The sequence below is a fragment of the Schistocerca nitens genome, chromosome 2, assembly GCF_023898315.1.
Source record: "Schistocerca nitens isolate TAMUIC-IGC-003100 chromosome 2, iqSchNite1.1, whole genome shotgun sequence".
Taxonomy (NCBI): domain Eukaryota; kingdom Metazoa; phylum Arthropoda; class Insecta; order Orthoptera; family Acrididae; genus Schistocerca; species Schistocerca nitens.
In genome coordinates this window covers 650,754,596-650,768,255 of record NC_064615.1, presented here as the reverse complement: position 1 = coordinate 650,768,255, position 13,660 = coordinate 650,754,596, and the positions used below count along the sequence as shown (strand labels likewise).

Sequence of the window (13,660 nt, the reverse complement as noted above, 5' to 3'; positions counted from 1 at the left end):
TTAAATTTGCAATCTTCCTTTGTGAGGATTGTTTGTTTTTTGTGTCACTGCGTATGTACGATTTTCAACCTTGCTAGTAATATGGGAGAAAACAGCAGTATTATTCAGAACACTTGTATGATTAAGATGTGCTTTATATAGTTCCCATGTAGGACTTGTTTTTTGTCATAAAGAAATTTGATTTCATTGTTTAGCCAAATTTTTGAGCTATTTGTTTCATTTTCTCTGCACTGGCAAAACTGTTTTTAACTGTACATTAATATATTTAGGTATAATTTTTATTCCGTGGTTATTCTGTAAATTGGATACATACATTTGTACATTTTTGATTGTTTTAGGTTAAAAACAGCGTATTCTGATACTTCTCTCCTTCCTAGCAGCAATTGGTGTTGAAAGGCTTCATTTCACATTTGCACTTTGCACCATTTCCTGTGCTGCATTATGTACACTTCACTTTCTTAAACTGTTTCTCACTCTGCACTGCCACAGTGTTTATCTCTGTTCATTTGTTTTTGTTGACGTTTTGAGTATTGCCAACCTGTGAAACTGTGTGTGTGTGTGTGTGTGTGTGTGTGTGTGTGTGTGTGTGTGTGTGTGAGTGTGAGAGAGAGAGAGAGAGAGAGAGAGAGAGAGAGAGAGAGAGAGACCGACCTTTCACTAACTCACATAGTGCATAGAAAACCTCGTAGTTGAATCAGAAAGCAGTCTTACACAGGAAAACAGAAATGAAACAAGTGAGGTAAACATTAGTCTAACAAGACAGCTAGTCAGTTATAAAATCGAAAACATAATAACACAGATGAATGAAAGCAGAGGAAACTGAAATGATACAGATTCCATTACACCAACAAAACTTAGAAAGAAACTACAGGAACACAACACAAGGGCAGTTAGAAAGACACAAGAGTGCATCACACAAAATAAAATCATAAAATTAAAATCAGATGCAAGTAATAGATTCCAAACAAAGTTGAGAAACACTCTGAAAGACATTGAACATACATTAGAAAACAATGGAAAAGAAAAACTGGTACAAACAGATCCCAGTGCACCTTCCCTCCAATGCCAACCAAAGCTACACAAGAAAGATCTCCCAGTCAGAGCTACTGTAAATTATAGAAATGCTCCCACTTATCCACTTGCAAATACTTGTTGAAAATCTTATCAGAAAACTACAAACTACAAGAGGACAGGACCATAAGAAACACGCCACAATTGATTCAGTACATAAAAGACATACAAGTTCCACACACAGCCACCCTCCTGTCATTTGATGTAGAGAATATGTATTCAATATACCAATAACTGAAATAATAAACATTATAGAACCAAATCTTAAAACACGCAGAACACTTCCACACGAATACATCAAAGAAACAGTCAGGCTTGCAGAGCTGATAACAGAACAGAACTACTTTCAGTTCAATAATGAATTCCATTACCAATGGGATCCACAATGTCTGGAACCGTAGCAAACATATTTATGAGCCATGTAGAACAGATTATATTTAACAAAATACTGCCAAATAACAACAACATCCTATACTGCATTATGCATATATGGATGACATCTTGTGCCTGATAGATGAACCAAATAATAAAATTGACGAGTTACACACACGCATAAATTCTGTTCGTGATAAGATACATTTTACAATAGAGAAAGTGCAAAATAGGCAGTTAAATTTCTTGGACCTCACCATAAATATTCAAAACAACCAACACACACTTGACATATACCGAAAACCAACAACAACACATACCATTATACATAAGACATCACAACACCCCAGTTCGCAAAAGCAGGCAGCACTTAGATACATGCTCCACAGACTAAACACAGTACCATTAGATACAGACAATTACAAAAAATAAATGAATACCATAATGCAAATAGCCGCAAATGAAGGACACAAAAGAATTTAGTAACAAAACTGAACAAGAAAATCAAGAAACAGAAAGAACCAACACTCAGCTGTCATGAATACAAGGACAAAATCGCACACAAACAAATACACAAAATACAAGAATAGAAACAACACAAAGTGTGAAAGAAACAGAAAGAATAAGATGGTACATAATGACATACAATCACAAATACACACACAGAATATCCAATATTTTCAAAAAACAAGACATGAAAATAGCACACCAAACCAGCAACTCAATTCAGAAATACTTCCCAAAAACAATAGGAAAAACTGATACATATCAGAAATATACCAACTGAAATGCAATAAATGTGATGGAAGATACATAGGTAAAACCAGGAGGACATTTGATACCTGGTACGAAGAACATGTAAGAGCATGGAAGTATAGGGCAAATCACTCAACTTTTGCAGAACACTTACATCAACACCAACATAAAATTACAACCAGAGACACAGACATGGAAATCATAAGGAAAAACAGCAATAAAATACACCTCACCGTACAAGAAAATTACCACATCCGAAAAAACATAACAGAAAAGAAACAACTCATAGCTCATAGATGATAAGATCAGCTTGGCAAACCACACGCTCTTTAAACTCGTTCACCACTTAATATAATATTACGTGTACACATATAACCACAGGCTCCACTGACCACTACCATCTGCTCCCAGTTTCTGTCCCATCCCCCCCCCCCCTCCCCCTCCCCAAAAAAGATCACATATTTACCTACGCACAAGACAATTTCACACACCCACCCACACACACACACACACACACACACACACACACACACACACAGGTTGGCAACACTCACAGCGTCAATGAAAACGATTGAACAGACATAATCACTGTGGGAGTGTCGAATGACAAACAGTTTAAGAATGTGAATTGTAAATAATGCAGCACAGGAAATACTGCAGAATTCCAAGTGCAAATGGGAAATGAAGCCTTTCGGCATCAACCTGCTGCTAGCAAGGTGGGAACTAGCAAAATATGTGAAGAAACTCCTCAAGTAACTTGCAGTCTAATATTATAAAGAAAATTCTGTTTTTAATCGAAAACAATCAAAAATATACAAACATATGTATCCAATTTACAGAATAACCATGAAAGATGCTTTATAAATAAAAGTAAAACGTGTCTGGTGTAATTATTTTTAATTAGATTGCAGTCAGCTCAGATGGATAACCAATAGTAACAGACTACTTTGGGTTTAAGTTCAATGTGTGTGTGTGTGTGTGTGTGTGTGTGTGTGTGTGTGTGTGTGTGTGTGTGTGTCAGAGAGAGAGAGAGAGAGAGAGAGAGAGAGAGAGAGAGAGAGACCGTTGAAATCAAGGTGTATACTTACAGAGTAAAAATGAAAATATACTGAATTTTTTGTGTTGTATGCATGCAGTTAATTATTACATGTGACACTGAAAGTGTTATAAAGATGAATTTTGTATAACTATAGTGTTTAATTGATACCTTACATTCACCAAGAAATTTATGGAACAAACTATATAGAGACATTCTGACCATTTTTCCAGCTACCTTTGGGTAATGGTCCTGTGAGCCTAATACTCTGCTCAAGCAGTGCAAGTGCCCAGTGGATAGGCAATGCTTGTACTCTGCTTCTTTCCAAGAAAAGCCCCTACAAAGTAGTTGTCACATATGGTGGGGGAGCTGACAGCACAAAAGTGGTATGATGATTATATATCAAACAATATTTCATTCATGTAGAATTATTTCATTTTTTAGTGTTGTGAAAGACTGTACATGGTCTTAATGAAATTTTATTTGAGACTGTGCTTAAACTTTATAAACGTGATTAAAATATATGTTGTAAGTTTCTGATTACCAGGATGCAGAGTATCCAGTTTGCATATTATCTGCATCTGCACATAGTTTGGCAAGATTCGATTAAGTAAAAAATGAAACCTGAAGCATTCTGTTGCAATTATAATAAATATTTTCATTTAAGATAAACTGCTATGCATGTAGTCCAGGTATTACTACCTGAAGGTGATGGGCCCCCAACCCCACTGTCATACATCCCTGAAATATTTTTCCGTTGTTTCCCATTTTTTCTTGAGATAAATGCAGGCACACCATCTTGTAACGTATTCATGGCTGATTTCCTGTCAGTATGTTGGCCTACTCCTTTCCATATGAAATTAAGGTTGATAAGTTTCAACTCGGGTAACAGAAAATTATTTTGGTTTTCTAATGGGGTGGTTTCCTTCACAATTCTACCTCTGTGTTATTATGAAATGAAAGCCTACTGTTAAACTGTGCCAGGAGCAATACATTATTGACTGTACTTTTGCAGCCACTCACAGATCCCAGTAATACCATAGCTTTTAAGCCAGGAGCAATACATTATTGACTGTACTTTTGCAGCCACTCACAGATCCCAGTAATACCATAGCTTTTAAAACTGATAATTGACAATGAGTTTTAACCTCATTCACTTATCACATTTCTCTAGCTGAAATAACTAATGGTTGTGTGTGCTAAGGTGATACATAAACTCAGATGTGTTGTTCTAACAGTCAAAAGAAAATTATGTAATGTAAATGGATAGATAAGAAATCTACTCACCAAGTGGTGGCAGGCGAACACACACCCAAAACAGTTTAACTTTTTCAAGCTTTTGGAGCCAGTGGCCCGTTCTTTTGACAGAAGAGTTGAAGGGAGAGGAAGACGGGTGAAGGAAAAGGGCTGGAGAGGCTTAGGGAAAGGTGTACAGTACAGAAAAGTCACCCAGAACACCGAGTCAGAGGACACTTACCAGACGGGATGAGAAGGAAAGACCTGACCCAGGGTTCTGGGTGACTTTTCTGTACTGTACCCCTTTCCCTAAACTTCTCCAGTCCTTTTCCTTCACCCCTCTTGTTTCCCCTTCAACTCGTCTGCCAGAAGAAGGGGCCACTGGCTATGAAAGCTTGTAAATGTTAAACCCTTTTGTGTGTGTGTTCCCCTGATGCCGCTTGGTGAGTAGATTTTTTTATCTATTCATTTATGTTATATTGTCAATAATTGATTATTTTCATTATCACAAAAGAAATTATAAGTTATAGAAAAGTTAGGCAAAGGTTAATCTACAGTAAAACTTGGGATGGACATAAAACCAATGAGATATTTAAAAGATAACTTAAGAATATTTGTCAAATTTTGCAATCAAAGCTGAGAACCGACGTGGTCAGTTACAGCACAAGTCACTGGAAATTTCAACATTTGTGAAACAAAATGAAGTGCTGCTTTTGTGGTTCCATTAGAAGAGTGGACAGTTAGTTTCCCTATCAGGTTCGAGGTTCATAGATAAGACAGGAGACTTCCATGAAACCCTAAACTTTGAAGAAATATTTAATGCTTTGTCAAGATGGCCTACTTGGTTTAAACATTGCTACACGGTTTGAAAAATTCCTGTTAAGGGTGAGAAAGTTAATGCTATAAAGATGCAACATATCCTTTATGTGAGAAATTCTTCAGTTACATCAAAGAGAACAGTTTTCTCCCACAAAAAGGTTGCAATAGCGATAAAACTTGACAGTACTGGTTGTGCTAGGAGGACAAGGCCACATGAACCTTAGCCTTTCACAATGGAGCTCAGTCTACCAGATGTGAACGCTGTAAGGAAAGGCTGATTGTTGTTTGTGTGCAAATTCAGTGGTGACCACAGATTGAAGCCATTTGTTATAGACCACTCAAAAGCACCATGCACTCAAAAAGAAAAAACAAACTTACTGATTTATTATATGCTTAAAAAGGAGCATAAATCAACAGCACTGCATTCAGAGACTAGTTCCATTCTGTGTTTGTTCCTACTGTCAATAAATATTTGGAGGAGAAAGAATTACCTGAAGGAGCTGTCCTTTTGCGATGTACTTTCCACTGATACAGGAAATGGGCGAAGGTCTGATTGCAGCTGTGAAACATTATTACCAGTTGAATCTCATGAAACAGCTTGTGCAAGAATGTTCAGATATTCCCAGTTCCTGTGAATCCCCTGAACATGCCCAGTGCAATCCACAGTTTTTGTAATGCTGGGGACAATGTGATATCAACAGTAGCTCACCCATGGAAGTAAATTGCAGCACCCTCTGCTGAATGTTACTTAAGGTCATGGTAGTGAGGAATGTCATACTGCCGCTTGTTTGATTTGTCTTGAAGAACAAAGTTCTGGTTGCAAAGATGTAGGTAAAAAAAATCTATGAGTTGTTAAACAATGATGTCTGCTAAATGGTGTGAGTATAGGGAACAAAGAATGTTCAATAGGGGGAGAGAGTGAAGGTGTTATTTTTCACACTGAGGCCCCGAATTATGTTCAGCTACTATAAGAGTATGCAGACAAATTGCCTGTTCACTTCTGTCTTGGGTTCTTCGGCCGACATACATCTGATGATTTTTTTGACGTTTTACCAGCATGAGTGGTTGGCATTTTCAGAGTTTGACCGTTTATTCCTGGTGGTGGATTGGATCCGAACTCACAGCTGCAGACTATATGTGCCTGGCGCACTAATGTCCAAGTGCTTCTCCACGGTTGTTTCTGGTGCGATTCTCTTGCTACCTGCTACAGCCGTTTGCTGCAGCACAGAAAGCCAGGATCCATTTACCTTGAGGCTTTCCTGTTTCTTGTTGAAGCTGTTCTTGTGTTTGTGTATTTCTACAGCTTCTCTGAACAAGCGGGTGCGGTAGATCTTCTTTACAGCCAGAACTTCCATGTCAGTGTATTTTACTACATGGTCAGTCACACACATTGCGTGCTCTGACATAGCTGATTTCTCCACCTACCCAAACCTGCAATGTCATTTCTTCTGTAATCCTGGTGTTGATCGAACGTCCGGTCATTCCAACATAAACTTGTGCATGGTATGCGGTATATTCCCGGCATTGCAAGTTGGTCCCTTTTCTCCTTTGCTGATCTCAGACACTCTTTGATCTTCTTTGTCAGTTTGTAAATAGTCTTCATGCCATGTTGTGTAATATACGGCCGATTCTGTGTCTCACTCTGGGAATGTATGGCAGAAAGGCCGTACCCAACATTTTTTTTCTGATTTGTTCCTTCACCAAGTGTTTGGCTCTGTTATACTTCCAATATCACTTGTGGAATACCCTTTGCTCCTCAAAATGCTTTCCTAGTGTTGTATTTTGCATCTGATGTGCTGTGGCTCACATATTTGTCTTGTCCGCATTATGAGCATATTAATCGTGCTTCTCTTCTGGCTCGGGTGGTGATTTGATAGTTTGTGCAGGTATCGGTCCATGTGTGTTGGTTTTGGATACACACTGTGCCCCAGGTTTTCACCATCCCTTGTGACCAGCACATCTGGAAATGGTAGTTTTTTGTCCTTTTCTACTTCCACACTAAATTTTATGTTGGCATGGAGACTGCTCAAGTGTCTTAGGAAGTCACCAAGCTGTTCTTCACCATGACTCCACACAACAAAGGTATCATCAACATATCTGAGCCACACCTTAGGTTTAAAAGGTGAAGAAGTCGGCCACCACTGGATTAAGAGGGCTACCCATGGCGATGCCTTCCAGCTGCTCATAGTAGTTGCCATTCCACGTGAAATGGCTCGTGGCCAGACATACATGAAAGAGCTTTGTGATGTCTTGCAGGAAGGTGGAACCGATGTGCTCCAGATAGTCCCTGAGTGGCACTTCTGCAAACAAAGAAACAACATCAAAGCTGACCAGGATGTTGTTTGGCACAACTTTTAGTTTCTTCACCTTCTCAATGAAATGTTGAGTTGTTTATGTTATGCCTCAGTCTTCCCCACGTGTGGCTGGAGCAGAGAGGCCAAATGTTTTGCCAGTTTATTCATCGATGAGCCAGGATTGCTAACTATCGGTTTTAGTGGACCATTATTCTTATGTATCTTAGGTAATCCATACAGCCTAAGTGGTAGGGCTTCTGTATTGCGCATGTTCCTCTGTATGTCCATCAGCAGAGAAGGTGCCTTGATTAACCAATTCATATCCCGTGTGATTCGATGCGTGGGATCTGCGCTTGGTTTCCTGTACATCATCGGATCTAATAGGTCCCAGATCATCTGCTTATAATACTCGGTCTTCATTATGACAATCTCATTTCCCTTATTGGCAGGCACTACCAATACACTGTTGCCAGCGTTAAGGTTTTTAATGGCCTCCTTCAGGTTGCAAGCTGGTGGTTTTGCTCGGTGCAGTAGCCTGGCTGTTTCAGTGCATATTTCCTCTGCTCTTTCACATGGAAGGGTCTGAATGGCCGCTTCAGTATTAGCAATGATGTCCTCCGTAGATATAGTTCTCGGGATGATAGCAAAATTTCCTCCTTTTTGAAGGACGGACACTTCTTCTTCAGTCAGTTGTTCAGTGATGGTTACCACTGTGCGTGACATGTTGGGAATCGCCTCGTCAGTCTGCTTTCCAGCATCTTGCAGACTATTACTCCTGTTGCTCAGTGCAGCACTCAAGTTTGTTCTGCATGCTCCTGTGGGGGATGCTGTCGATCTTGTCCCAGTCGTCTCGATGCATTCTGCTACATAATTGATAGAAAATGTCCAAAAGTTCCTCATCCGTTCTTGCTAAGTTCCTCCATGTTGTGTGAATTCACCCATGAAAAAAAGCTCGTTCCATTCTGTCATAGATACGATGTGTTTCGGGGTGGTGAATAGGTGCTTACATTTCAAGAACATTGGTTAGCACCTTCATACTGGCTCCACAACAGAAAGGTGAGAGAGGACATCAAGCGCACTTTCTTCTTCCATAGTTGATCAAGGCGTCAGTACAATCTGCAAGTCTCCTCTCCGTAGAGGCGTAATACAAAATTTTTAATGCCAGAAATAATATGATGTGAGCCACAGCACCTCAGACGTGAAATACAACACTTGGAAAGTGTTCTGAGGAGCAATGGGTATTCCACAAGTGATATTAGAAGTATAACAGAGCCAAACACTGGACAATGTGACAAATAAGAAATAGAAAGATCAGGTACAGCCTTTCTGCCTTACATTCCCATAGTGACGGACAGAATCAGCCGTATATTGCGCAAACTTGGCGTAAAGACTAATTACAAACCGACAAAGAAGATCAAAGAGTGCCTCAGATCACCAGAGAAGAAAAGGGACCAACTTGCAATGCCAGAAATATACCATGTGGAAAAGTTTATGTTGGGAATGACTGGATGATCAATTAACACCAGCATTACAGAACATAAATGACACTGCAGGTTGAAGCAGGTGGAGAAACTGGCTGTGGCAGAGCATGCGCTGTGTGAGACCAACCATGTAGTAAAATTCACCGACACGGAAGTTCTGGCTGAAGAGAAGAACTATCACACCTACTTGTTCAGAGAAGCTGTAGAAATACACAAACACAAGAATAGCTTCAACAAGAAACAGGCAAGCCTCAAGGTAAATGGATCCTGGCTTCCAGTGCTGCAACGAACGAACAATGCAGGTAGCAAGAGAACCACACTGGAAATGACCATGTAGAAGATCTCGGACATTGGCATGCGAGGTACATATAATCTGCAGCCGCGAGTTCGGCTCCAATCCACCACCAGGAATAGACAGTGAAACTCTGAAAATGCCCATCACTCATGATGGTAAAACGTCAGAAAAATCATCAGACAAATGTCGGCCAAAGAATCCGAGACAGAAGCCAACAGGCAGTTTGTCAAGAAAACCATAACAGTTTTGTAGACCATAATTTGTCTGACTGTATAAATATTTTTGAGAACCATCATCAAGGGAAAAGTGAATGAAAAACAGTAACAGAAAAAACTGGATGATTATTTTCTAAGAGTGATCTGGAAGCAAGTGATATGAAGTACAATGTGTTTTAAGTGCAATACTGTAAATGCATAGTCAGTTTCCAGTAACACATAACTAATCTAGTGATGAAGAGAACCTGATTCCATTCATCCTGGTTCTCCACTAATGTTCCCGTGCTCACTTTCTTTGCACACGATGGTGCTGGTGGTTTGTACAGTTGTTTGTAATGGCTGCCTAGTGCTGGATGGATTGTCTGTAGGTGGTTGAGTACTTTTTGGGTTGACAAAGCTCTCCCAGTTACTTCCAAGAAAGGCTGGATGCATTCTCCTTGCAGTACCTCCTAGGTATAATCTGTAGCATGGTGTTGTTTATTGTGTCTACTATGAGATGGCTCCTTAATATTTTGTGTCTCAAAGTAGCAGGTGAATGTTCAAATGATATCACAGCAGTGTACGCCAGTTTGGCAGGCAACTTCACATGCTAACAAGTAAGTAATAATGCACGCATGGTGTATGCTTAAAATTTCCCTTCAGTGTTATCACATTGGTCAGATTACATAAGCCACATTGTGCTGTTCGCTGCTGGAGATACAATGCACTCCATGCATTAATAATACAGGTTCACTTTTACCTTCATTAAACAGATGACTTTACATAGTGAGATCCTGTAATCATTAGAGTATTTAGAAAGAAGTTTCAGATCACAATAACAACAGCAATAACAGTAATAATAATAATAATAATAAATATTTGTGAGTGATGAGGGTAAAGAAAAACTTTTTTGAGGAGTTTATGTATATTTTTCTCTCTGTCAGGTCATTTCCCCTTTATTGTGGCCACGGAAGTGTGCGCTTGGTGTCTGTGTGACTGTGTGTAAATGTGTTCATTATTGCTGGACATAGAGCTAGTGCCCGAAAGCTAGTGTGAATGCTGTTTTGTATTATTGTGCTGCATGGATGATCCATTATAGGTGAGTGGTTGCCTTCCCTTATTTTACATGTTGCTCCAACCAGGAATTTCCATTACTGTTATTCATTTTCACTTTATATATTCATACATTCTCAGTGTTGTCTGCTGCTGAGAACAGTAGTGATAGCAGTGTGACAATGAGTAGAATAGTGCACACTATTTTAAAAACATTTTTGTGAATGCAATCACATTGACTGACATGATGAGATTTGAGTGGCAGATATATATAAAATTGTCATTGTACCAGATTCATTTGTGTCTCAGTAACTACTGTATAAATAGTTTATCACTAATACTGGTGCCCTACTGAAATGTGGTTTTCATCACAGTACTGTCGAACCTTGCACAGCAAGCATGATTTGTTCCAGAATCTCACTCTTAAGTGTGAAACACCCATTAAGTGAAACATTTTAGCCCATATAAATTAATGTAAAATATGATAACGCATTCCATGCAGAAAAAGTACTAAAAAGTTTTATCTTCTTCATGACATTTATTCAAAGAAAATCATATATACAGTATTACAGTGTAACTTCGATTTTAAGTTCTCCAATTGTACATTTTTCGCTATTCACACTATAAACTCATTGCCCTTGTGAAAAACCCATAAGATCAATACAAGATATTCCCCAATTTTTATGTTTCTTCCTAATAAGATTGACCTCGATTCTAAGTTCTTACTCGAAATCTTGCTTGACTTCATCCTGTTTTCTTCCTATTGACATTTGATATGACTGAATGAGTTACAAGTGGCACAAAAGACAGATGGTTTGTTCCATGGGTGGTGGTGGAGTTGAGAGAATATTTAAGGCTGTTACGGAAAGGGGAAACGTGAGAGAGGAAATGCTGATGAATCCATGATCGACGTTGCCAGCACAACTTGCAACGTTTTGCCTCACCATGCAGCTATGATACAATTATTGCTAGATTGCTGCAGCAGTGGAAAACCAAGACAGTCGACGCAAAGTGTTTAGGACACAGCCAATACGTGAGAAAGGGGACCAGGTGTGAGCTTATATTGGCTGACGACTTGTTAAGTCATACAATAGCCAGCACAACCACCACACCACACTAACACAAGTAAAATGAGCTTGCCTGCTGGTTGTGTGGAGAAGGGGAGTGGCCCTTCAATGACAGGAGTACAGGTACGGGTGAAAGCATTTTGTGAAGTGCTGAAAACATTCTTTTCATGCAGATGATGTGCTATGGTGCAGATGTCACATGGAAACAAAACAAGGGTTTTACGATAGCACATTTTAAAGATTTTTGTATTCAAATCTGACACAAAACAGTTGCAACAACTATGTAGACTACTCACACATATGATTTGCACCGCATAGTGTAGATCATAAAGATTGGTAGCAGTGATAGAGGGCATGAAGTGAAATTGCAGTGCCTGCACTTTCTTTCAAATTTACTGTTTACACAGTATACAGAAATTCACTGAGTCAACTTCTAATAAGCTTGTAATGTCAGTTGGGGAAGTAAACTCATTTTTTCACATCTCTGTTCCCCTATGAACACTTTGACAATGGTGAACATCTAAAGTGTGGCTTGTAAGAAAAGCAATTGTGACAAATTTTTGTCATTAAGCAGATGTCCGGATTTATGCTTATGGTTTAACAATTTAGTTGCTGTGGTATTTTCATTTTAATTCACCATGTTAATCAATTTTTACTTTTTTCTGGGTGCGCACAAAGGAAAGATCTCTCGAAAATGCATGTTTTGATGTATAATTTGAGGTTGTGGCATGTCGGAAAAGAGCTCAATTACCTTGTACACGAACATCAATTTCAATTTTTTGATGAGTTTTTACTTGCTGTTACACACTCATGAAATTCATTACCACAAATTATTGTATAAAAATGGTATTGTATAGTTAATTTCCTTCACTTATACAGATTTTATACAATGTATTGGAGAGGATTGTGATTTTTAATTATATATGCCAATTCCAGGTTTTTGCTTGTATTTTTGGGGTTTTAATGTTTTCCTCAATTCCACATTTTCCTCAGTTTTGCATTTTTTTAGTCTGGACCAAGCAAAAATGTAAAATAGGGGTTTTATTGTATGTACTTAATTATTCACACTACATAACTAATTCTTTTTTTACTAGGAAACTATCTCTATTCATTTGTTTCTGCCAACACTGCACCACTTGGTGAAAATGAGACGCAGCATTATCGTCAAATAAATTTGTAGCACTGCTTTATTGGGGTAATGATTTTCAATGTACAATGCAAACTATTCCCGTGCTTTCTCTCATTGTGCCAGAAGGTTGTCGATTTGTTGTTACCGTCTCCTCCTCCTCCTCCTCCTTCTCTGAAGAACTCCTCTCCACATCTTCCTGCTTTGAAACACACTGCAACTTCATAAGCTTTTCGGTGGTAATTTCTTGGCTGTGATCTTCCAGAAGCTCATCGATATCATTGTTGTCCACTTCTAGTCCCTTGCTCTTGGCCAAAGACACAATCTCATTGACTATAAGCTCCATAGGTACTGATTCAAATGCCTCAGAGTCACATTCGGCAATGCACTCTGGCCAAAGATTCTTCCAAGCAGAAGTGAGAGCTCTCTTGGTAACCCCTTCCCAAGCCTTTTTGATCATCTTGATGCAATCAGCGATGTTGAAGTGATATTTCCAAAATTCTCTGGGAGTGAGATTGGTAGCTTCAGTCAACTCATAAGCAATTCTTGATGAGTGCTTTGTGTAGATCTTCTTAATATTAGAAATAATCTAGTGGTCCATAGGCAGAAGTAACAGAGTGGTGTCAGGAGGCAGAAATTGGATCTTGTTGTTGTTGTTGTTGTTGTTGTGGTCTTCAGTCCTGAGACTGGTTTGATGCAGCTCTCCATGCTACTCTATCCTGTGCTAGCTTCTTCATCTCCCAGTACCTACTGCAGCCTACATCCTTCTGAATCTGCTTAGTGTATTCATCTCTTGGTCTCCCTCTACGATTTTTACCCTCCACGCTGCCTTCCAATACTAAATTGGTGATCCATTTATG

At 39.0% G+C, this 13,660-nt stretch overlaps 1 protein-coding gene across 1 annotated transcript in view; it reads left to right on the top strand.

The window, feature by feature from the left end:
• The window catches only part of LOC126236768 (putative ATP-dependent RNA helicase TDRD12), a 487,486-nt gene that overhangs the window by 250,619 nt on the left and 223,207 nt on the right, over positions 1-13,660 (top strand). The window contains exon 9 of the mRNA XM_049946337.1: positions 3,469-3,621. Within this exon, the coding sequence (XP_049802294.1) occupies positions 3,469-3,621 (153 nt within the window). The remainder of the gene's footprint in view (positions 1-3,468; positions 3,622-13,660) is intronic.